General features: G+C 40.0%; 2 protein-coding genes across 2 annotated transcripts in view; one reads left to right on the forward strand and one right to left on the reverse strand.

Annotated features, from left to right (window-relative positions):
- LOC130199038 (uncharacterized) overlaps window positions 1–24,746 on the reverse strand; it is a 30,627-nt gene that overhangs the window by 1,349 nt on the left and 4,532 nt on the right. The window contains exons 2-8 of the mRNA XM_056422214.1: window positions 6,830–6,877; window positions 5,491–5,637; window positions 1,925–2,012; window positions 1,715–1,851; window positions 1,476–1,622; window positions 781–867; window positions 308–498 (exon numbers count right to left, since the gene is read on the reverse strand). Coding sequence (XP_056278189.1) covers window positions 367–498; window positions 781–867; window positions 1,476–1,622; window positions 1,715–1,851; window positions 1,925–2,012; window positions 5,491–5,547 — 648 coding nt within the window. The 5' untranslated portion in view covers window positions 5,548–5,637; window positions 6,830–6,877 and the 3' untranslated portion in view covers window positions 308–366. The remainder of the gene's footprint in view (window positions 1–307; window positions 499–780; window positions 868–1,475; window positions 1,623–1,714; window positions 1,852–1,924; window positions 2,013–5,490; window positions 5,638–6,829; window positions 6,878–24,746) is intronic.
- On the forward strand, window positions 11,794–12,148 carry LOC130199037 (rho guanine nucleotide exchange factor 19-like). Its single transcript, XM_056422213.1, has 2 exons — window positions 11,794–11,879; window positions 11,980–12,148. Exons 1-2 carry the CDS (start codon window positions 11,823–11,825, stop codon window positions 12,145–12,147), a joined length of 225 nt encoding a protein of 74 aa, XP_056278188.1. The 5' UTR covers window positions 11,794–11,822; the 3' UTR covers window position 12,148.

Genomic DNA, 24,746 nt, shown 5'->3' on the forward strand with positions numbered 1-24,746 from the left:
AGTTTTAAATAAAAAGTTTATTGTAAAATAAAATATTCAAACATGTATTTTAAAGTAAAAGACATCAAAACTAAATATGTACAGCTGCTTCAGAACTATTTCCACCAGTAAATAAACTTTAATATCTCTACAGACTAACATTTCTTTTAGCTCTGGCCTTAAACTGGGTCATGACCTTGTTTCTGAGAAATAAAAGTAACTAAATCCCCGAACTAGCTTCATATTGGGCGAGAGCATTTCAGCGCCTCCCCGCTGCCGTCTCTTCATTTTGTGGCACAATTATACAAAACAGTCGTTCTGTACATACTCTCTCCATGTCGTTTCAGACGTGTAATAAAAGTCGAGCTTGTTTCACATTCCCACGAGTCAGCTGCGGCCGGTGATGTGGCGTTGGCCGGCTGGCGTCACGGCTTCCTGGGACTCCTTCCTGCTCCTCTGCAGCTTTGGCATGAGTGGAGGTGCGCTGCGACTCACAGGAACGGGGCGGTTTCTGTCCGGCTGCAGGTCAAAGAAAACAAACTCGTTGGTGCAAAGTCGATTCGCATGTTGAGGTATTCCACGTAACCGCGGGCACATGTGAATATTTATCGCCAATAAAACCTTTTTTTCCAGGATTAAGAAAAGCATTTATATTGTGTATGTGTGCGTGTGTGTGTTACAAAATGTTCTACCCATGCTATATGTCAAATTATGTGTAAAGGTTACAGGGACACGTAGTTATGCCACAGTGGTTGACGAGGTGTTATTCTGGATTTTTCCCATAGAGTCATTTTCCACTACCTCATATCTTATATTCAGACGCTTGTTGTCAACTGACAGCAGCAGGACGTCTTGAGGGAAGAGAACCATCAGTCTCTCCTGGAGGCCCTGAAAGAACCAAGCCAGGTCACTGCTACTGTTGGATTAGCCGTTCAATACTGACAACACACTATGTCAAATAATGTTTCCTATAATACAGGGTGTTTACTTATATTTATTTTAATGTGCCACAAGTAGCAAACAGTTTATCACAACTTGTTACTCTTATATTTTGTCCATTATTAAAATTGGTAATAATTATTAAGTATTATTAAGTATTTGATCTCATTTGGCTTTATTATGATGATATACACCGAGTTTACAATGCTATAATGAATTGAAACGATGCCCAAATAGCACAAATAAGACACAATTTGTAGTCAATCTAAATAATTATTTAATGTAAATAAGTAACTTTAAATAAATGATGGACCATAAATGAGAGCAGCCACGTTGTCTTGCTTAGAAGAAGTGTTTTATAAAAGGAAATGTGGTCTTAATTTTCAGATAAGTATTATTTTAAATGGTGGTTGATCTGCCATCAGGTGGTAATTATGGAAGGCCGTAAAGGAAAAATAAAAATCTCTTCGGATTACTTGGCTGTAAATTTGATCTCCAATTAGTTGATCCATTCTCATTTGCAGATTCTTAAACCAGTGTGACAGAGTGTGTATTACCCGTCTCTGTGTGTTGATGATGTGGACGATGGATATGTACCCCGGCTGACCCATGTGCTGTATCGGCGAGCCCTCCCACTGCCAAATGGGAGCTTGCAGTAAGTACTTTTTCAGTTCTTCTCTTTTCCAATGCTCATCACAGGGTAACTGGGAAAGAAATCAGAATAAGATATGATCAATGTATTCATTACGATCTAACTTAAAGTGGAGTTGTAACCAGAAGTACAGAAGTTAATTACAAGATAGGAGAGGGCGCAGTGGGAGGGACTCATGGGTTGAGCCATTGACTTGTACTTCCTGTCTTCTATGTGTTGCATCCATCTCTGTAGCTCTGCAGCGCTGGCGCATATGAAGACCTTGGAGTCCACCGTTGGCCCTGGAGGAAAGAGGGGACGACATAAAGTCATGCTCAGTACTGTACACCGTGTTTTCAGTTTCCACCGACTCACCGCTGATCTCAAACATGTGCGGCGAATGTGGCGCTTTAGGGTCCACGGAGACCGCTTCCAAGGAAAGTCCAGAAAGGGGAAGGATGCCCTGCGAGATAGGAAAACACAAGCTGTCAGAAAAATGATGTGCCACATATGTATATATATGTACTTATGTGTGTGCATATACAGGACTGTCTCAGAAAATTAGAATATTGTGATGAAGTTCTTTATTTTCTGCAATGCAATTAAAAAAACAAAAATGTCATGCATTCTGGATTCATTACAAATCAACTGAAATATTGCAAGCCTTTTATTCTTTTAATATTGCTGATTATGGCTTACAGCTTAAGAAAACTCAAATATCCTATCTCTAAATATTAGAATATCATGAAAAAGTATACTAGTAGGGTATTAAACAAATCACTTGAATTGTCTAATTAACTCGAAACACCTGCAAGGGTTTCCTGAGCCTTGACAAACACTCAGCTGTTATAAATCTTTTTTTTACTTGGTCTGAGGAAATATTAAAATTTTATGAGATAGGATTTTAGAGTTTTCTTAAGCTGTAAGCCATAATCAGCAATATTAAAAGAATAAAAGGCTTGCAATATTTCAGTTGATTTGTAATGAATCCAGAATGCATGACATTTTTGTTTTTTTAATTGCATTACAGAAAATAAAGAACTTCATCACAATATTCTAATTTTCTGAGACAGTCCTGTATATGTATGAATGTATATATATATATATATATATAAATAAAAAATCATCTGTCATGTCATCCACCCATGCATGTATATATATATATATATACACATGCATGGGTGGATGACATGACACATGATTTTTCTGTAATTAAGTGTGAATGTTTATTTAGATGCATTTTACCACTTAAACAACACATGGTAGTGAAGCATATTATGGTACTTTCTTTTAAAATTATGATTTTGTATGAAATATCTGTTATGTTTTGATTATATTTTAAGGTGAATACGCAAAATGTCCTGCGGTGTGACCGTAACAAAAGGTGAAGCATTAAACTTACACATGAACAAAATAAACCAGAAATATCTGGAGCAGCTATTAACTGCCTTGGCATTATTTTGTATATATTTACATTTTTGATATTAGGTTTTAATATGCGCAAAACTAGTAAATTAGTATTTACAGCAAAATAACTGCGATAGGAAAACACAAGCTGTCAGAAAAATGATGTGATTCAGTTTCCTCCGAAGAGATTATAATGCTTTTTAAAAATCATTATTGTCCCCTGAAAAAGCTATTATGCCCCATTTACACCAGCAGATACTGAGCTCCTATGCTCCTGTCCAACGTGTGTGTTTTTTTATCTGGACCATATTTTCTAATGTTTTTGTGCTTTCAGAGTTTGTTTGGTTAAAGTACAAAAAGCATATAGTGTGAGCAAAAAGATTTAAATGTGATGGTTGACTAATTTGGAAAAAGTGGAAGAGGCGTGAGATTATATTTGTTCGACATTTACAGACTTACAAGCGTACAAACAGACTGGATCAGGCAAAATGTAAAAAGAAGAAAATATATCTTTTCAGGCATTTCACTATTTTGTAAAATATATTATTACAATAAAAAGCTGAGCCAGTCAGTACAGCAAAAACAAGACGAACATTGAATGTACGAAAATGCCTCGAGTGATTACATTGAAGCACGTTTTCAGTGTTCTCTCTATATCCTGGACCAATTTCAAAATGTGTTCTGTCCATTATTCCCTTTAAGAACAACGACATGGGAAAATGCGGTCTAAACAAATAAAGTGCAGCAGGTGTCATTGGGGTCTCCAGCAACAGTCCACACAGGCAATGTAAGAAAATCAATCAATCAATCAAACTTTGATTTCAGACTCAAGGTCCAGATAGTACAAAACAATCAATTGAATAAACTACAAATAAAATCACAAGTAGAGTACATGGAACTATGGATGCGTTATGAATAGACGGCTGTACCAATGTCTCCACAGCTGCGGAGGACGAAACTTTATGTTTGATTAAACCAAATGTATTTATTTTTCTGAGTCATTAACCCAGCAGATACATTTATACATAACATTTCTTCAAACTGCTTGGAATATGATATATATGATATGATATTCCTTTATTCGTCCCATTGAATATATTATTTATATCCTTTATTCGTCCCATTGAATGTACTGAACAGTTTCACTATTTTTCCAAAATGAAAGATGTTGCTCGCCAGACATAAATTCAAGTTACTGCATGTAATCCAACAACTGGAGCTTTATTACCACTCATATTCTTGAAGAGGATTTCGGAATAAACCCTTCCAGTCTGATGTCTGGGTGGAGCCACACCTCACACCTGTGTGTTCAGTGGCGTTTCTACATTAAAGGCAGGTGGGGCACCCACCAGATCCACCAGATGACGCTGTTGTGCAGAAAGCTCAATACATATATATATATATATCGTTTTTTAATGCAAAGTAGCGTGAATATGTGTGTGATTAAACTTGATTTACAAGCATTATTGTCTTGTTTTGGAGTAATTTGATTCGTGTGTTTTTCTGTTTGTCCTGGCGATTCGAGAATCGCCATCCCACCCACCCGCCTCTGAATCTCAGAGCCAACCCTGTCACAGGTCAGGGCAGCTCTGTGTGAGATGCACAGAGTAAATTCCTGCTGGAAATCACTCTATATACAGACTCTGTTTCGGCGCTCCGTGACGTCACTAGTCACTTTTCTGTGCTGTGACGTCACAGCACAGAACCGGAAGCAATCGAACGCTAGCGCGCTATCAGCATCCGCTAGCTAAACAGCGAATTAACTGTCTTCTCTTTAACTACTACACACTTTATAACTATCAAAATATATCACCGCCAAAGCGAGCGAACAAAACACTATTTTATATATGGAGATTGTGTCCGTTTCTCACCTGTAAACACCAAGACAGACTCACTCACATTAATAGCTGCGTCACCGTCTGTGATATGCTGGTCTAACTTGTTTGTTTAAGACAAAAATTACGGCGCCAGTCATGGCAAAACTCGCTACTGCCACCTAGTGGCGAACGCATATATCGCCCTGCAGCTACTTCAGGTGAAAGCAGGTGAGTTTTAAGTGAACACAAAGCATTTAAAATAATAATAACAAGAAAATAAGGATGATGGCGGCAAGGGACTAACACACGACAATACAATAACAATTCTGACAACAATATTTGCCCTTAAAATGACCAGGTTGTCCCATATGTATATATGACTGTACTTATGTGTGTGCATATATATGTATGTATGTATATATATATGAATATATATATGTATATATATACATATACATACATATATATGTACTTATGTGTGTGCATATATATGTATGAATGTATATATATATGAATATATGTATATACATATATATGTATATATACATACATATGTATGTATATATACATATATATAAATACATATGTGAATATATATATATACATACATATATATGTATATATGTATATACATATGTATATATACAAACATACATATATATATATATATACTTATATGTGTGTGTGTATATATGTATGTGTTATAGGTGGTGTTACCTGTGTGTAATCGTTGTAGAGCGTCACCAGAGAGGAGTGGATGATCTCTCCATACATGTGGGCAGGTTGGCCCTGCCACTCCCTGATTGGCTGGTGGGAGTAAATCCTTTGGCGTAGCTCCTCCCTGCTCCTGCCCCACAGCGCCACCTACAGACACGACACCTCTTCAGCACATAGTATTGGTTATGATTTGTACATTTAAATAGTTTGTCGGCCATTTCCCCTTAGTTGTAAAAAAAAAAAACTGTGTATGTTCTTCGTTGAAAAATCCAAAATCCTGCATACTCTATGTTACTAAATGTTTTTGTCAACATTTGTTATGTTTCACAGAAAGATGAGTCATGCATTACGCAGCCAATTGGAGTTTGTTTCACCGTTTTAAGTCTCTAGTCATCGTTATTTGAGCAAAACATTGCACAAGAAAGAGGGATTCTGTTTCTAAATGTTAAATGTTGTTCTGTTGCAGGTTGGAAGCTTCATATTTAGACAATTACTCATTCAAGTAGAAAGAAGTTTGTGTGGCAGTGTTTCCTCTCTCCTTTCGTTTCCAGTAAATTTGAATCACACCAACAACGGGGAATGCAGAATCTCTCACTTTTGTCACGGAAATAACCCGCTAGTGTGTAAACAGTGCGTGTCAGGCCCTCAACACAAATAACTGCACTGTGGGAACGGTTCATGGGAGACGCATCTCCACCACACTCGAGCTCCAGCACTTAAAAGGTGTGAGTGTTTGCCCAAAGTGAGCCACATGCTGTGTACTTACAGTCAGTGTGTTTACATGATGGTATAATTCGAATCTTGCTTTAATCGGACTATGCTATCTTTTGGGGGATCTGCTGTTATCCCAATATACATGGCAGTGAGTAATTCGAATCATTGGCCTTTGAAAGCATGTCATATCCGATACGATAGGCGGCGCTGTTTTCATTAAAACTCGTGGTGATACAGCCTCTTCACCACCACCAACAACAACATTTCGAGAAAGATGGCGAACAGAGAGCAAGGCGAAGCTACATCCCTCTACTATTCTTCCATGGTGTTAATAGGAGTACAGCGAGTAGCCCTCATATCCCCCTTACTGACATATTTTGTAGCCAAAGCAGCATATACTAATTCTAAGCAGAGTTTGAATGTGTACTACATACACAGAAAAAAAAGTGACACAATTAAATATATTCAAAACAAAAATGCATGCAGAAAATTGGGGATTTTTTTGGCATATGATGTTTGTGTAACGTATTGTCCCACAATGCAACGCGCAAAGGAAGCAGAGGAGCTACTCACAACCACAGATGATGTGCAGATAGATGATATAAATCAGTGGCTTTAACCTCACAATGAACTTTGAACCCAGGAAGCTGACGACGTCGCACTGCTGCCGTTTCTTGAAGAAAATAAGATGTTGCTCATTTTAAAAACATGTCAAAAATAAGCAGCATCATAGTGGGACCCCTCTGGGTTCATGGGGAACATTGTAAGATGTCCTTTTGGTAAATCTTGTCTTTGGTAAGACGCCGTTCTCTGCTTGGTGGATCATTATGAGCTTGAACTGGAGTGGGATTATTTGAAGTCAAAGCAGCTTTTTAAAAAAGTATCAGTCGTGAGGTCACCAGTGATGAAAGTATTCTCATCTTGAGTTGTGTGTATTCTTTATAGAGATATCTTAATATCTACAGGCTTGTATTGTAATCTTAAGCTATAATTGTTGGTATGTGTCATTGGTCCATGCGAAAAAATAAACATGATTTTAAGGACATTTTCGGAAAAACATTAAACATTTAAAAGTGCGGTTGACGGTAGCGAGGAGAAACATTAAATACAAATGAAAAAAATGCTTTCCGCTTTTCCATTTGTTTAAATTTATTCAGCAGGATGTTATTCGGATACCAACGCAGTCAAGATCCGTACGCATGTCAGTACTTTATACAAAGTGAAAAACAGTTACTGTTAACATAGTGTATATCTACAGTATCTATATATGGACGCCCATTTCCAGTGTTCTATTGGTACATTGTGTTATTGCCTTAGAAGACTAACGGAGGGGTAGAAAAGCCTTAACATTTTTTTAAATGTCAGCACAGCTGAAAACAGTTATGCTGGTGAGAGAAGCTATAAAACTGGCCTTCCTTTCAGCGACAAGTTTGAAGAACAAAATTAATATTTAAAATAAAAATCAGTATTTCTAACCTTCTCAATGTCTTGACTATATTTTCTATTCATTTTGCAAATTATTTGATGAATAAAAGTGTGAGAAAACACAAAATTGTCTGGGTGAGCCCAAACTTTTGAACGGTCGTGTATGCGCTCATCTTCGCCTGTGAATGGGCTGCGACCATAAGTAGTAATTATTGAACAGTCGCACATAAGAACTGGTAGTTGTAATCATCCTCTGGTAATCCCGTAGCCTTAGAACAAGAGGGGATTAGTCCCGCCCTGACTGTCTATGAAACCCCTCCATGATTCAGCTATTGTCTCGTAGTAAACTGCTAATCACGTCAGTGCAGCATCACCAGAGTCCCCCAAGTTCACGTTTAGTAAATAGGAGCCATTTACTTCTCCGTTCTTGTTGTTCTTGTTGTTCTTCTGGATGCTGATGAGTGGAAATCATATGGATGTAATGCGTGTTGTTCTGCAGCTGTTTTTCATCGCGGTAAAAAGGGAATTGAATCTTTTCTGAGATTGTTTTCTTCTTCCAGGATCCAAGTGCAGACACAACGGTGTAAATTCCCCCACCTTTTTACTTTCCCTATTTTTTTTTAACCAGTTCTCAGCTTTTAAAACACATTCACTTATATTCATGTATATATTCTTACCCTAAATTGTCTCCAGAGGGTTCCAGGAGCTCGATCTCATCCGGGCCCACCTCGTCCACTCCAGTATGACGCCTCTGGGTCACACTGCAGCATCCCATGTCGGACGAGGACTCTGTGCCTCTCTCCGTCCGTCTCAGCTTCTAGTCCACACACTGAGCACCATCTGCCCAGACGCTCATCCCTGCTGTGTGTGTGTGTGTGTGTGTGTCACACTTAAACCAAAGAGATAACTGAAAAACCGAGGGCTGGTTGGGTACAAAAGAGGATATTGTGGGTGAGAGTAGAGAAGGGAGTGGGTGCTGTCGCTAAGCTCTAGTTCTCCCTTTTTTGCCAGCATGCATTTTTTATTTAACAAAGCCGTATTGAAGATAAAAGTGGTAAAGTCGCAGCTTCGTAGTTGCTCCTTCCTTCCCGTCAGTTGGCTGTGTGCAGAGGTCTCCTCGGTTGTTTTCTCAATCGACGCTTTACCGTGACAAAAAAGACAAAAACCCGGCTGCTATTGTTAATTTAAACTTCTCCCATTTGTTGGATGTTTCAACAAAAAATTAAAATCCGCAGCAGCAACAGATACTATACCCGCTTTGTGTTGACGCGTGAGGCTCTGCTGCTCCCTGCCTCCTTGATGAGAGTGGGTGAAGAAAGCATGGGAAGAAACCAGCAACAAAACTCATGAATATTGATAGACGAGAGGAAATAATGAGGGGGTTATGAAACGGCGAGGTGCAGTCAAAACAACAAAGCCGCAACAACTGTAGCCTGGTGTTGATCTTCTTCTGGTTGAAGCTCCAGTCAGACGGTGGGAGGGTTCACACGAGGCCGGAGCTGTTCCTGTGGCGTGAGGCAACTGGATGTCAGATGACTGGCTGCTATCTAAAAAAAAAAGTCAGCTGTTGGTTTCTGCTTTGGTTAAAGTAAACAAGTCTACCAATAATCTACTCGGAAAGTGACATTTTAAGACATCCTACACCAGGGGAGGGCACACTTTTGGGCTCAGGGGCCACAATGACTTTTAAAATGTGACAGATGGGCCGGGCATGTATCAGATGGGGATAGAGTGTTTGTGTGAAGCAATATGAATTATAAGTCAACAAGCCAATAACTAAAAGGGAAAGAAAAACCACAAAGACAATCGGCGTTGCTCAGCTCTGGAAAACCATCAGCTTTCCTGATTAACTCGATGTCGATGCTGCAGCTCAACGTAAATGCTTTATGTAAACTGTAACATATATATATACATATATATATATATATATTAACATGATGGTGACATTAGTCATTATGAAGACTAAACAAAACATGGTTATGCTTTTTCTGTTATCCATACAGCCACCAAACCTATCATCATCCAGCTCCTCGTTTGCTGGACCCACGACGGTCGTGTAATTAATGTCAACTTTCTTTGTATGCAAACCCATGAAAATATGATAATTTTCTTTAATTAAAAGTCATTTATTATTATTCTGTGAATAGGTCACACTCCCGAAGACATCGAGACAGTTTGGGTGGTATCACACCACGTGTGTGGGCTGGGACGAGGAGCTGGATGAGGATTATTTTAAATGTTATTTGTGTTAACTTTGATTTTTTTATTTGTTTTTCTTCATATTGTTTGTATTTAAATAAATATTCATCTTTTCAAAGATTTGCACAAGTCATTTGTCTTTTGCTTTAACAATGTAGATGCTCAATAATAAATACTTGTGTTTTTAGTTGTCATATATCTGACTCTACACAACATTTCTTTTGGACTTTTGAACGGTAGTCAATCACCTTGAAGGCCTCGTCCACCATGAAGTCGCAGCCAATCAAGTCGAAGTAGCCCAGTCGGCCGTCCAACTTTGGTTTGACTGCCAAGAAGCACTGGGTCATGATCTGCTGCATGCACTTCTGTTGCGAGGAAAAGGAAACACGGACAAGGTGCTCATGGGTGACATGATTCCTTCAGCACCCATGTTGGATTTCTGCAGCTTTTAATAACAATATTCTTGAGTTTGTATTCAATCATCACAAACACACATGATGTTTGACTGCCAGGGAGCAACTGGGGGTTCATTGTCTCACTTTAATGATGCTTTCAGAATCTTGCTCAAGCTTCCCAAATGGACAAGTCCTATGTTTGTGACACAGGCATCACTGTGTGGTATGGCAACGCCACACAGGCAGAGAGGAAGGCTCTGCAAAGACTCATAAGGACTGCGGAGAGGATGATAGGGACACAACTTCCTTCCATACACTCATACGAATGAATGTATTTTAACTCTAAATCTGTCCTTCTGGTCACATGACATCTATTATTCTGTCCATCCTGGAGAGGGATCCTCCTCTGTTCTCTCCTGAAGGTTTCTTCCCTTTTTTCCCCCTGAAGGGTTATTTGGGAGTTTTTCCTGATCCGATGTGAGGTTTTGGGGCAGGGATGTCTATGTGTTCAGATTGTAAAGCACGCCGAGACAAATTTGTAATTTGTGAAATTGGGCTATACAAATAAACTAAATTGAATACGGAAACGAGCAGAGGGAATAACGGGAGACTCACTCCACCAGCTCCCAGCCTGAGACACAGCAGAGCGGACAGCATCGTCACCCACAGGACACGTGCTTTTTCAACAGCTTCTTCCCTGCCGCAGTCAGACCGATGCCAAAACAAAACTAGTACACATTGAAAAATGTGTAAACAACAACCCAACACCACCTCAGCTCGCTTATCATGTGCAATATGTGAAACATTACTATTACTATGTGCAATATTCTAATCTGTGCACTATCCCCACATAATCTTTCTCCACCTCTTAAAATGTGCAATACCCCAAAATAACTCTCCCCCTTCCCCTCTTTTCACAAGCCAGCAACAGCACTCAGGGCCTATTTATTAACATTTCCCTCTCCTTTTTATGTTTAGAACCTGTTTTTAAAACTGTATTTCATAGTGTACATACTACCACCTTATGTATAGTGTGTTTTTATATTTTTCTTATTAAAGTGTGTTTTTACCTCTCGACTGGGAGAGCCCTGCACAATAATTCCAATGTGTCTGGACTGTTGGTCGATGCACAAATGGCAAATAAAAAACCTTGAATTCTTGACTCATAATGTTCCCACTCATGCTGTATTGAGGAATTTTATATATAAATTTAAATGATGATTAAGTTACTCAGAAAATGTAATTATAAAAGCCTTAACTGAGCCAACAGAGTAATACAAGGTATTGTTCTTGTTTCTGGAAACATTGGAACAAGTGTTTGTATGTTTCGATGTTTTAACTGCAGTGATTGTACCTGTATTGTAGAGTATTTTATATATTGTTGTTGTATTTGTTGCTTTATGGACTCATGAGTCTGGAATTAAATAAATATATCATTTCTCAATGGCTCTTTAACATGCAGACAGGAAGCGCCTGAGGATTGAACCGTGAACCTCGTGGAGCCGGTTGGCTGATGTGCTGGCGAGGCACAACAGTAATAACCGATGTCGGTATGTGTCTTCTTAGATCATCAAAGAATGTAACTCCAGTGTGCAGTCAATGAAGAGGATGGAGGAACTTATTCACCTCAATAAGAAAATCACTTTCGAGGGAAAGGTGATCGAAGTCATCCGACATGTATTTCCTATATTTGCATCGTGAACGTTTAACATCTTTAAGTGTTTCTTACGCAGCAACGCATCGTCTTTCTCGGTAGATCTTTCCTCTGATCTCTCAGTCCCGCTGGCTGATGAAGCACGGCGACCTCCTGGAAGTGGACACGCAGACGATGAGCATCTCTGGGTCGAAGCTCAAGCTGCCCACCAAGCCGGTGTACCTCCACCTGTTCAACGACTGTCTGCTGCTGTCCCGGAGGAAGGAGTGAGTCGAGCGGACGGCGTCAACTCTCACAGAACACGGTTTTCTTTTCAATAGCTTCTTCCCTGCCAGACTGATGGCAGAAACAAAACTATTAAAATATGTGTCATAACCCAACAATACCTCTCTACACTTATCATGTTGTCACCTTCCTAAAATATTGGCATACGTCATTTTTTGAATATTTTTATTTTTATATTTTTGCTAAATCATCTCGTCATGATACTGGCCACCTTTGATTAAAATCACGTACATCCTCAGTTGAACACATCATGTGATCAAGTTTTTTATGTTTTCTGAAAAACCTGTAAAAATGACTTAGGCCATTATTTTAGAGACGATGTGCAATATGTGACATATTATTACTATCTGTAAGTCAGAAATGTATAAAAAACTACATATTACCACCTTCTTTATATTGTTTTCTTTTATATTTTGTATATATATATATATTTCTTTTCTTATTATAGTGTTATTTCTAAACTGTTGCCTTTAGATTTCCAACGGCTCTGGACTGTTGGTCTCGGCACAAATGGCAAATTTAAAAAATACAGAGAGACCAACGACTAAAATGTTGCACTGATTGCCGGCTCGTGATAGAAAACGAGGGCAATTTATGTTTTTTAAATGTAAACTTAAAGGAAAAGTGCTCGTCAGCCATCGAGCCACACTGGTAGACGTGGTCATTCCTCCACTCCAGACTTGTCTTGCCAGGTTTTCCTACCGCAACTGGAATGACTCAAATAGAGGAGGAAGTACTTTATTGTCTACTTTCTGTGTGCAAAAGTAAGAAATAATTGGTTTGCATGTGCAAAACAGCTATTTAAAAGTGGAAATTATAACACAATGCATTAAATGAGAGTTACATAAAAACACAGAATAGAAGCTACATTAAAAACAGGTTATTGATGGTGAGGACTGACTCAAGGATAAATACATATATAAAATGCTGTGTGCTGAGGTAGCAAGCTGGCTTTAAAAAGTGGTTGTTCTTATTTTTTAGCATATTTCATTATTTTTATTTTAGAGGTCTGCAATTTGTGATAAAAGCCAGCACCAAGTTGATTAAAAAGGCCACCTCAATGACACAATGAGATGAGATAAAAAAAATATATATATATTTTTTTTTTACAATTTAAATAACCTTGACTTATACTATAAAAGTATTTGCATTGTGGGGAAAAAATGAAGAAGAAGAAATAATAATAATTCAATATATATCTTATTCATAATTTTTTTCATATTATCACAAAAGTATTTGCATTTTTTTTTTAAAGTTAAAAAATAGTGTTCAGCCTTAATTGTTGCTTACTCAGTGGAGCCACCTGTGAGTAGAGAATTACCCACAATGCACCGTGTGAGATCAGGACTGTTTTCGAAAGCGCAGGCGATTATCATTCTCAGTCACGGTGCAATTGTTTTTCTTCTTTTTTTGTGTGACGTATCTCATATATTCCCGGGCTCACGGTCACCTCACAGAAACCGTCCGCACGTTTCCCAACGCTTTAGTTGTCAAGTTATTTGCTTTTTGATGTGGCTGTGGCTGAGTTGGCTGCAAGTTAGCATTGTGGGTAATGTGGTAAGGTCCAATCGGATCAGGGCTTTGTACCGAAGCGCTTCAGTCTCATCGCACTCTCGAGCATGCGCAGTACGGGAGGGATACTATTCAGCGCGTCATGTGACCAAGCTGCCGCTCTGACTGCGAGACAGCAGCGGTTGGCAAACAAAACAATAGAACAGATATATAGTAATACATCACAGGTAATAATAATCAATTAAAATATTAGAAGAATAAATAATATTAGTAATTTCTAAAGAGAATCATATAAAAGAGTTGAAAAATGTACAAATATATAAATAATAAACGACTGTGTGTTCAATGCACTATTTAAACATTACCCACTGTATATTTAATACATGGTTATTATATATGAAACATCTATTATTATATAATCAATATATTAATACATACTATATGTTTCACAATGTCTATTTAATACACTACTATCTTATATTAGATATAATATGTATAATAATACATATATTATTAATCATTACCGACTGTATATTTAATACACGGTTATTACATACACTATCTATAAAAATACATATTATGAAACTGAAACAGAGTGTGATGGTGATGATGCGTGGTCCTGCACTGCCCTCTTTTGGCCAATGATGTACATTACACTCAAACGTCGACTGCTGAAACACCGTCTCTCTGTGCTGTTTGTTGTTCTGCAGATGGTGAGAGTTCAGGGCCGCTTGGAGATCTAATAAATATCCTTATTGAGCCTCACGGGATACGAGCAATTGTCATTACAATGGCAACATGACGACTATTAGGCAGTAGTCTTCAGATTTAAAGTGTTTTCTTATATTTTTAGAACAAAAATCAAACAGAAAACATCATCCAGACAATCATATTCAATTGTATTCTTATTTCTTTGTGGATATTTATTGTACTATCAACAATTAGTGTGTATTTCTTTGTTTCTTTTGTTTTTTTATCATTCTAAATTATACCTATTGATTTTTTGGTGTGCCTACCTAGTACAGGTGATGCAGACAATTAATAGTGAGAATAGCGAATATACTCTTAGACATTGTCAAGTACGAACAAGACACGCAACGACAAGACTCACAAATGCTTCGCCGCCTCGGAGCCGACGCGTCACGTACGCACACGTACGCCGCATTTTGTCAATGAAGTTACTTAATGAACGGTTCTCAGTTGTATATGTTGGTCAAATGCTTCTATAGTTTACTTTACTTGTGTTGGTTAGCATTGTAACACTGTGTGTTGTTAGCACCGTAATGTTAGTATTGAATGGGACGTATTTAATGTATATTGTTGTGTGTGTAACGTGGTCAACATCAACAGGAACTCATTGGCTTGTCTTTATGAATAATATTAGTTTGAATGGGTAATTACTACAGTATCCGTTTGTCTGTCAACATTTAGCGAAAGAAACAACCAATGAACACTCAGTAAATCACAAAGGACCTCCCACCTCACAGGTAAGGCTCATTAGCAACCCGTCAGTCGCGATTAATGAATTTCAAAATGTGCGATTAATTAATTAATTTTTTTTAATCGATTGACAGCCCTAATATATATGTATATATATATAATTATAATTCAGAGATGGATATTGTATTTTTTACCTTTGTCTAAAAGTTACTAGTTCTTTGAGGATTATTAATTTAACATACTAAATGTGTGATCATTCTATAAAATTACAGAACTAATATTGTATACTTATACAATCATATATAATATTACATTAACAAGATTAATGCTACAATATTAATGATACAATAATATATTATATTAATGATACAATAATATATAATATTACAAAACGGGGAAGGAGACGTTCTGCTGCTGTTAAAGATCAGAAACAAACAAATGTTCCAGCTTTATAAACCAAAGTGTATAAACCTGCACAGACCGGTCCACGAGGGATTTATTGATCACGTCACAGAGAAGATATTCCTTCCATTCCTTTATCCAAACTGCAGCCGATCCGAGGCCTGCAGGGTTTATCACAGTGACGTATATAAATGAGGCGTATTTATATTTAGACACAGAGGCAGACTAACAGTCACTCACACATTCCTACCTGAGTCCAATTCACCTGAGCTGCATGTCTGGGCTGAGGGAGGAAACCAGAGAACCGGAGGGAACCACGCCGCCACGGGGAGAACGTGCAAACACTGCCTGGTGGATCGTGGAGGTCTACATCGTGGAATTTGCTGACTACCAACTATTCATACACTCTGTCATATCTATGAATGTGTTTAACTCTAAATCTGTCCTTCTGGTCACATGACATCTATTGTTCTGTCCATCCTGGAGAGGGATCCTCCTCTGTTCTCTCCTGAAGGGTTCTTACCTTTTTTCCCCTGAAGGGTTGTTTGGGAGTTTTTCCTGATCCGATGTGAGGTCAAAGGTCAGGGATGTCTATGTCTACAGATTGTAAAGCCCTCTGAGGCAAATTTGTAATTTTTTAAATTGGGCTATACAAATAAACTGAATTGAACTCCACACAGACGGCCTGGGATGGAAGCCTGGCCCGCCGTGCCGTGAGGTGACAGTTTCTCGCCACCGGAAGGCCCGAGAACACATTCCTGGATTTCTTTATTACACTTTCTAGGACATCCACGGCTAGTGACAATTAAAACAAGTATATAGTACATGTACAATAGCTTTATGAATACGTATGTATTCATAGTTTATGTTTCAATGCACATTGCACTGTGTGGTCCCAGATGAAGCTGAAGGGTCCTGCTGGTCCGTGCGGAGGCCACGATGCAGCTTATACACAGGGAACAGATCAGAGGTCGTCAATCAAATCCTTTCACAATAAACCAAACAACGAAGACAACAACCGCTGCAGAGCGAACATGACAACAAGGTGCATCATGGCGCGGAGCTGAGAAGCAGTTGTGTCCAAAAATGAAGTGCAGCACATTAGTCCCTTTAGTGGAAGCTGTTATTACAAGTGAATAAGTAAATGCCTTTTCTTCCTCAGTCATCGGAACGACTCAGTAGAAGTTAACGCTCTTGTCCTTCAGTCACGATGGCTAAAAGATATTATACTGATATTATCACACGGATAATGGACAAGCATTTTAATATGCATCTGTAAGAGGTCGGTAGGAGCAGACAGAGCTCGCCGTGGCCGAAGCCGACTGAGGGGATCGATGCAAATGATGGAAAGTGAATGATTTAAAAAAAACGTTTCTTTTAATCAGCGAACCACATCCCACACTTTGTTCTCCCGTCCGAAACAATGACAAGAAACCAGCGGGTAGGCAGAATCAACCCATGCTTTTATTGAATCCATTGCATATAAAACCTTTTTTTCCATTCTTTTTATTGTTTTTTCTACATAAAGTTGTATGATCTACAGTGCTATCCAATAGACTGCAAAGAACAAGGAATCCATTAAAATAACATTTGACTTGTCTTGTGAAACTTACAGACAAGTTGGCATTCTAAAGACATAACCGCAGAAAATAATTGTCTTGAAGACCCTTTTTTAAGTTAGTTTGTGTTTTCCTTTCATACCATAAAAAATATAACACGTAATGAGAAAAGAACCCACTGTTTCCATTGGTCCAGGGCTGTTTAGAATCTACAGTATGTGTCAAAATAAGAGTCCCGAGTCGGGACAGTGACCCGCCCGGAACCCCCGACCCGCCCTCCACGACAGAAATATACGAAACCTTCTCCCAGCCAGGCAGAAAGATGTCAGTGGTTTTGGATATTGCGAGTAATGCGAGTGGAAGTGTGGGCGGGGCTTAGATCAGCGACACACCGCCAGTGTTCCAGCCGTAATTAATGCAGCAGTGGCTGAACATGCAGATGTGCCTCCACGCCTCGGTGCTCCGTCGGCTGCGGTCCGGCTGCGCGCTCCCGCCGCGCCCCATCTCAGTGTGTGTGTGCGTGTAGCTGTGGCTCGACCCGCGTGCACGCGGACGACGCGGCGGACATGCTGTGCGCGGACACAAAGTCGCCGCCGTGTCGTGGGCGGAGTCACATCAGTGGGCGGGGCGCGAGGGAGGCTCCGACCGGGCCACGCAGAGGCACCTGAGCTAAATTTTGAGTGTCATGGCAAAGGCTGTGAATACTTATGTTCATGTTATGTTTTCATTCTTTATTTTTAACAGATTTGCAAAAATTAGCAAAAAACAGTTTTCACTTTGACATTATGGGTTGTTGTGTGTAGAATGTTGAGGAAAATTATGAATTTAATCCATTTTGGAATAAGGCTGTAACATAACAAAATGTGGAAAAAGTGAAGCGCTGTGAATACTTTCCGGATGCACTGTATGTGTGTGTATATATATATGTGTGTGTATATATATATATGTATACATATATGTGTATATGTATACATATATGTGTATATATATATGTGTGTGTGTATATATATATATGTGTGTGTATATATATATATGTATATATAATATGTGTATATATATATATATGTGTGTGTGTATATATATGTGTGTGTATATATATATATGTGTATATATATACAGTATAATATATATATGCATATATATACTGTATTTAATTCGTTTTTTATTAATTTCATTTGTTTTATATTATTTCTTTTTTTCATTTTAGAATTAAGCCATTCTGTGAATCGGCCAGACCTCCCTTCCCAGGGGGGGGTGTGAGGGATTCTTATGGCAGAGACACACGAGGTGACTCAAACCGAACCCCCCCCACACCTGCAGAAGGTGTAGGCGATTCTACACCCGGGAAAGTTTAGGAAATTTGCCTACAAACCCCCCCCATGTGTCGGCAATGGCCGACACTCAGGGGAGGGCAGGCAAATCCCTAGAACTTTCTCCTACTGCCTCCTACGGACTCACAGATCCGCCCCACTCCTTCCGAAGAAGGAGCAGTGCCGCCTGCTAGAAATCACGAGTATTACATAGTCTGATTCGCTGCTCCGTGACGTCACAGGCGACTTCAAAGCACAGAACCAGTTAGAACTGGTGGGTTGAGTGACGTCACAATGCTCGCTTCAAAGACGTCTCTATGGTAGTTCCGATGCGATATATCTTTGGCCACAAGTCTTTGGGGGCGCTGTTTCCCCCCCCTGGACACGAGGCAAAGAGACCCCGTATGTTCCCCTTTGAGTGAGAGACGACCAGTGTTGCCAGGTCCGCGGTTTTCCCGCGGAATTGGGCTACTTTTGAAGTGTTGCCGCGGGTTGAATTTGTTGTCCGCTGGTTTGGGTAGACCTATTTTGCATGCAAATTACATGAATATCTTTAAATAAAAATCCATATTTTAAATGAAATAATTTATTTCTACCCAAATCCTACCAACTGACTCCAGATCAGCACTACACACATGGACATGGGACACGCCCACATACACACACTTTAAAAGCAGTGGCACGGGCATATCTTGAGTTCTGATATTGGGCTGGTTTTGGGCTTGTTTTGATTGGCCATTGGGCTGGTTTGGTCACACAGACCTGGCAACCCTGCTCTCAGGTCACAATAATAAGTTGGCATCTTTCAATCGAAAGTGTGTCCTTGTAGACCACGGAGCATCATTTTATTGTGCAAGTTAGACAGTTTGTGGGTGTTTCCCTTCATTTTTAAAATTATTTTTATCCAGGCATTCTTTAAGGTTTAGTTTACGATTTGGAATTAAGCTTTATTTTAAATATGTTAATTATAAACCATTCATGAAGGTGTCGTATAAGTTAGCACGACGCCTATACCATTTGACGCTTTCATTCACATACAAATGCTACGTTTAAAATAAATAATACATTCTGGTCCTTGGGAATAAATAAAAAAATCTAATCTATAAGCAATAATACTCAAATAAATTGGTGAAGTTATTATTTTTTTAAACAAGTTTATATTATCCTTATATGCTATAGGTCAAATATATTGCATAGCATGTTGACTAATCAAAGCAAAAACAAAGCTACTTATTAATTCCGATGCATTTTAACACGTTGCTGACATCATCGTAAAGATTCGATAATGTTATATTTTTCTAGACTGACACGCGCACACTGCACACGTCTTGCAACACGCACACGTGTCTATAAACACTTGTTCGATGTTATACGGCCAACATGACTGTCTGCCTAGTGCGCGTGCACCTGTCATTGTTCACGGCCTCATCCGCGCTCACAGCCTCTGCGACCCGTGAGCGCGTGCTGCTCCCGGGTTTAGGGGAGATGGGCAAAGTGAGTCCCTGACATTTCTAAGTCCACATTAGTAATCATTTCTCAAAATCATTAGTTATTTTTCATTATTTCTTTTCTTTCGTCCAAGTTTAATGAAATAACTATGTTAAGTTAAACATACATACGAATATATAAACAAATCACTAATATAAATTAGTAATTGATCATTAGTTTAATTTAAGTAATGTCTTTAATAAAATACACTATTTTATTTAAAGATTGTATTCATTTTTTCAAGAAAATTGTAGAGAAGAAAAGAAAAAACAACAATAAATTGTGAACACCAATGGGATTTATTTTGTCAAAACATTGCACATTCATACTTATGCAACATAAACTTCAAGCAATTTTAAAATAAGTACCTTAGAAATTAAATATTCTTTTAACTACAAACAGTCTTTGGTGATAAATCAGGATTAAAACCATGTGCCACTGCAGAAATACAATCCTAGCACTGGAATGTATATATTTGCACTCAGACAGGTAGAAAAAAGAGACACAGCAAAAACATTGTTAAATGGGAACACCTGGGAACACCTTACATTGTGTGTGCTGCGCACGGCACTGTCCGACAGCCCCCCCCCCTTACAGAAACGTAGCATACCAAGTTATCTCTGCTAGGATCAGTGCACTACACTTTTTCAACTGATTAGTGCAAACAACTAAATATAGGAATGACACAGTTGTTTGACAAAACATGGAATTATAAGTAATGGCCATTTAAAAGTTTAAGCTGAAATAAAATGGGGTTTACAGTGCAGAGCCATCAGGGGGGCCTGCGTTGTGCTGTACTATCAAAGTGGCCTCTGAGCTGACAGACAGCTGGCTGTCTTCTGCAGTTGTTGGCAAGTGAAGTGTCATGACGTGTCAAGCCTCTCAAAGGGGCCACAGGTATCTGCAGGTCAGCTGTGACAGGAGGCTCACACCCTTCACACCTGTAGCAGCAGCTTGTGGGAAATCAATGGCCTCAATCCAAGCGGTGCACTTGTTGACATCGTCAGATGAATCACACTGGAGGTTCCCAAATGGTTCATCTTTGAAATATACTTACCATGCACGAACAAAGAACGGCTCGAGCAATACTTCATACATATTATAGAACAACTGGGTTTACCTTTTTCTGCAGTTCTTAAATGGCAGCGGAGCATATGGACCAACATCCAAATAGAAAGGAGCTGCCATATGTGTTATTGAGTCTTATTGGCTTTTAACTGACATCATTAGTCAATTATTTGTTAATTGTTGCTAAAACCAGCTCCTCTTGAAGGTGCTTTCTTAGAACGTGGTATATGTTGCACAAGGACATTCAAAATGCACTGAGGTTGGATGTTTTGCAGCCCTCAAATGAAGTCAGCCATTTCCAAATTATGAATCATTATAGATCGCAATAAACAACATAAAGAACGCACACAATTTTGTGCACATAGGTTTTATAGCCAAACTAACCTGTTCCAGTAATATCCAATCCATACACGTTATTTGTCTTAACAGCTGGGCGTTGTGTCCTCCCGTTACAGGTGTGGTTTCAGAACCTATTTATGTCTGCGTTGTGAGTTGTAATTTAATTGTGTATTTATACTCCTCTAGCTGGTTGTTCTCTAAGGAGATTCTGATGTTCAAGGTTCAAGGTTTTTTATTTGCCATCTGTGCCTAGACCAGCAGTCCAGACACATCGGAATTATTTTTGCAGGGTTCTCCGAGTCAACAGAGGTACAGAACCAACACAATATAATAATAATAACCGTAATAATAATAGAAATATGAAACATATATTAAAAAAGGACACTGTACAAAAAACACACTGTACATAGTGTGGTAAAGTGTATGCAGTATTAAGTACAGGAACAGGTTATCAAAAATAAACATAAGAAAGCAGGGGAAGGTTGTGTGGGGGTATTGCACTGATTGTTGTATTGCACCTTTTTCACATTTCCAAGGAGTGCGCATTTCTCAGTCGTGTTGTGCCATCAGTCTGACTGCGGCAGGGAAGAAGCTGTTGAAGAAGCGTGTCCTGTGGGTGACGATGCTGTCCGCTCTGCTGTGTCTCAGGTTGGATGTGCAGTGTTTGTGTCGGAGCAGAGAGGGAGCTGGATGAAGTGAGTCTCCAATGATTCCCTCTGCTCTTTTCCGACAGCGCTGCACATACATAGAGTCCATGGACGGAAGTTGTGTCCCTGTGATCCTCTCCGCGGTCCTTATGACTCTTTGCAGAGCCTTCCTCTCTGCCTGTGTGGTGTTTCCATACCACACAGTGATGCCTGCGGTGAGGATGCTCTCGATCAGTCCTCTATAGGCCTGGGTGAGAGGGCGACGGTTCAGACCAGTTTTCCTGAGCATCCTGATGAAATAAAGCCTTTTCTGGGCCTTTTTCACTGTGGCTGTGGTGTGAAGAGTCCAGCTCAGGTCAGATGTCACCTGCATTCCCAGGAATCTGCACCCGTCAGCCCTCTCCACCTCAGTCCCTTTGATGATGAGAGGCTGTAGAGGGGGAGGGTTCTTCCTGAAGTCCAGTATTATTTCCTTGGTCTTGTTTGTGTTGAGGATGAGGTCATTCTCCTCTCCGTAGACCAGGATGTTGTTCACCAGGGTCCTGTAGCCGACTCATCCCCGCTCCCCTTGATGAGCCCCAGGACGGTGGTGTCATCGGCGTATTTGATGAGGATGGTGTTGTCCTGTGGAGGTGCAGTCATGGGTGTACAGGGTGAATAGTTTGGGGCTCAGGCAGCAGCCCTGTGGGGATCCTGTGCTGACTGTGAGCTCGGTAGACACCCGTCCTCCCATTCTCACCACCTGGGGTCTTTCTGTCAGAAAGTCCAGAATCCAGTTGCAGGTTGGAGTTGGGACGCCGAGGTCTGTCAGCTTCTTGATTAGTTTTCCCGGGCGGATGGTATTAAAGGCAGAACTATAGTCCAGGAAAAGCATCCTGGCATACGTTCTGCGGCTTTCCAGGTGTTGCAGAGTGTGTTGTAGAGCTATTGCTACCGCGTCCTCCACTGATCGGTTGGGGCGGTAGGCAAACTGGAGGGGGTCGACATTGTCCGGGACCGTGTGGTTGATGTGGGTGAGGACCAGTTTTTCTAGGCACTTCATGGCGACTGGTGTGAGTGCCACTGGCCTGAAGTCATTTAAGGTGGGTGTGTCTGGTTTTTTGGGGGCTGGTATGATGATGGAGGATTTAAAGATACGGGGAACTACAGCCTGAGATAGTGACAGGTTAAAGATGTCAGCATACATTCCGGCTAGTTGTTCCCCACAGACCTTTAGGACTTTGGGGGGAACTCCATCAGGTCCCACAGCCTTGTAGGGGTTTGCAGGAGCAACTTGGGGTTCAGTGTCTCGCTAACTGTGAACCCTGTTATTAATTGAGGTCCGCTCTACCTCCTGGACCCCAGCCACCTCAATCTTCTACCACCTTCTAAGTTGCACTGAACATCTTAGTTGATAGAAACTGTGTTAGGGGAAGACAGGTATTCTGCTAGCAGCTTGTAAAAAGGCGATTACGAAAAGATTGCACACGAGAGAACCACCGTCACAATTCTTTACCATTGTATATTCATTAAAAGATGTATATGTACTTATGTGTGTGCATATATATGTATGTTTGTATATATATATGTATATATATACATATACACACACATATATATATGTACTTATGTGTGTGCATATATATGTATGTATGAATGTATATATATACATATGTATATATATATATGTATATATATATACATACATATGTGTTTATATATCCAAAATCCTGCATACTCTATGTTACTAAATGTTTTTGTCAACATTTGTTATGTTTCACAGAAAGATGAGTCATGCATTACGCAGCCACTTGGAGTTTGTTTCACCGTTTTAAGTCTCTAGTCATCGTTATTTGAGCAAAACATTGCACAAGAAAGAGGGATTCTGTTTCTAAATGTTAAATGTTGTTCTGTTGCGGGTTGGAAGCTTCATATTTAGACAATTACTCATTCAAGTGGAAAGAAGTTTGTGTGGCAGTGTTTCCTCTCTCCTTTCGTTTCCACTAAAGTTTGAATCACACCAACAACGGGGAATGCAGAATCTCTCGCTTTTGTCGCGGAAATAACCCGCTAGTGTGTAAACAGTGCGTGTCAGGCCCTCAACACAAATAACTGCACTGTGGGAACGGTTCATGGGAGACGCATCTCCACCACACTCGAGCTCCAGCACTTAAAAGGTGTGAGTGTTTGCCCAAAGTGAGCCACATGCTGTGTGCTGACACTGTGAAAAGTGCATGATGACGGTTTTTCCGCCTGTGTTTCTGCCGCACACACACACACACACACACACACACACACACACACACACACACACACACACACACACACACACACACACACACACACACACACACACACACACACACACACACACACACACACACACGCATTGGCGACCTTTTGTTCCAGGTGTCGCATTGAAGGGTGGCGCGGTGGAGGCGGGTGCTGCTCATCTCTGCTGTGCCTCACTGACAGCTGAAGCCTGGACTCTCCCAGACTCCACACCCTGAATAAACACGTCATGAGTCACGTTGGCTCCGTGGTTATAGCGCCGTGGTTATAGCACCGTGGTCATAGCGCCGTGGTTATAGCGCCGTGGTTATAACGCCGTGGTCATAGCGCCGTGGTTATAGCGCCGTGGTTATAGCGCCGTGCCCCACGGATGTGGCTTCAGTTTTATGGTGCCGTCTGTGCAATGTTGAACATCAAAGTGCACGTCCTGTTTGGCTCTGGCCCGCCGTTCAAAGCGGCGAAGAACAGCCTGAAAACACGCGTGTGCGCCCTAATAATGTTACTTTGACTGCGGCCCTGGTGAGCTACAAGGAAAAAATAAATAGAGA

This window comes from Pseudoliparis swirei, chromosome 9, assembly GCF_029220125.1.
Source record: "Pseudoliparis swirei isolate HS2019 ecotype Mariana Trench chromosome 9, NWPU_hadal_v1, whole genome shotgun sequence".
Lineage (NCBI taxonomy): Eukaryota > Metazoa > Chordata > Actinopteri > Perciformes > Liparidae > Pseudoliparis > Pseudoliparis swirei.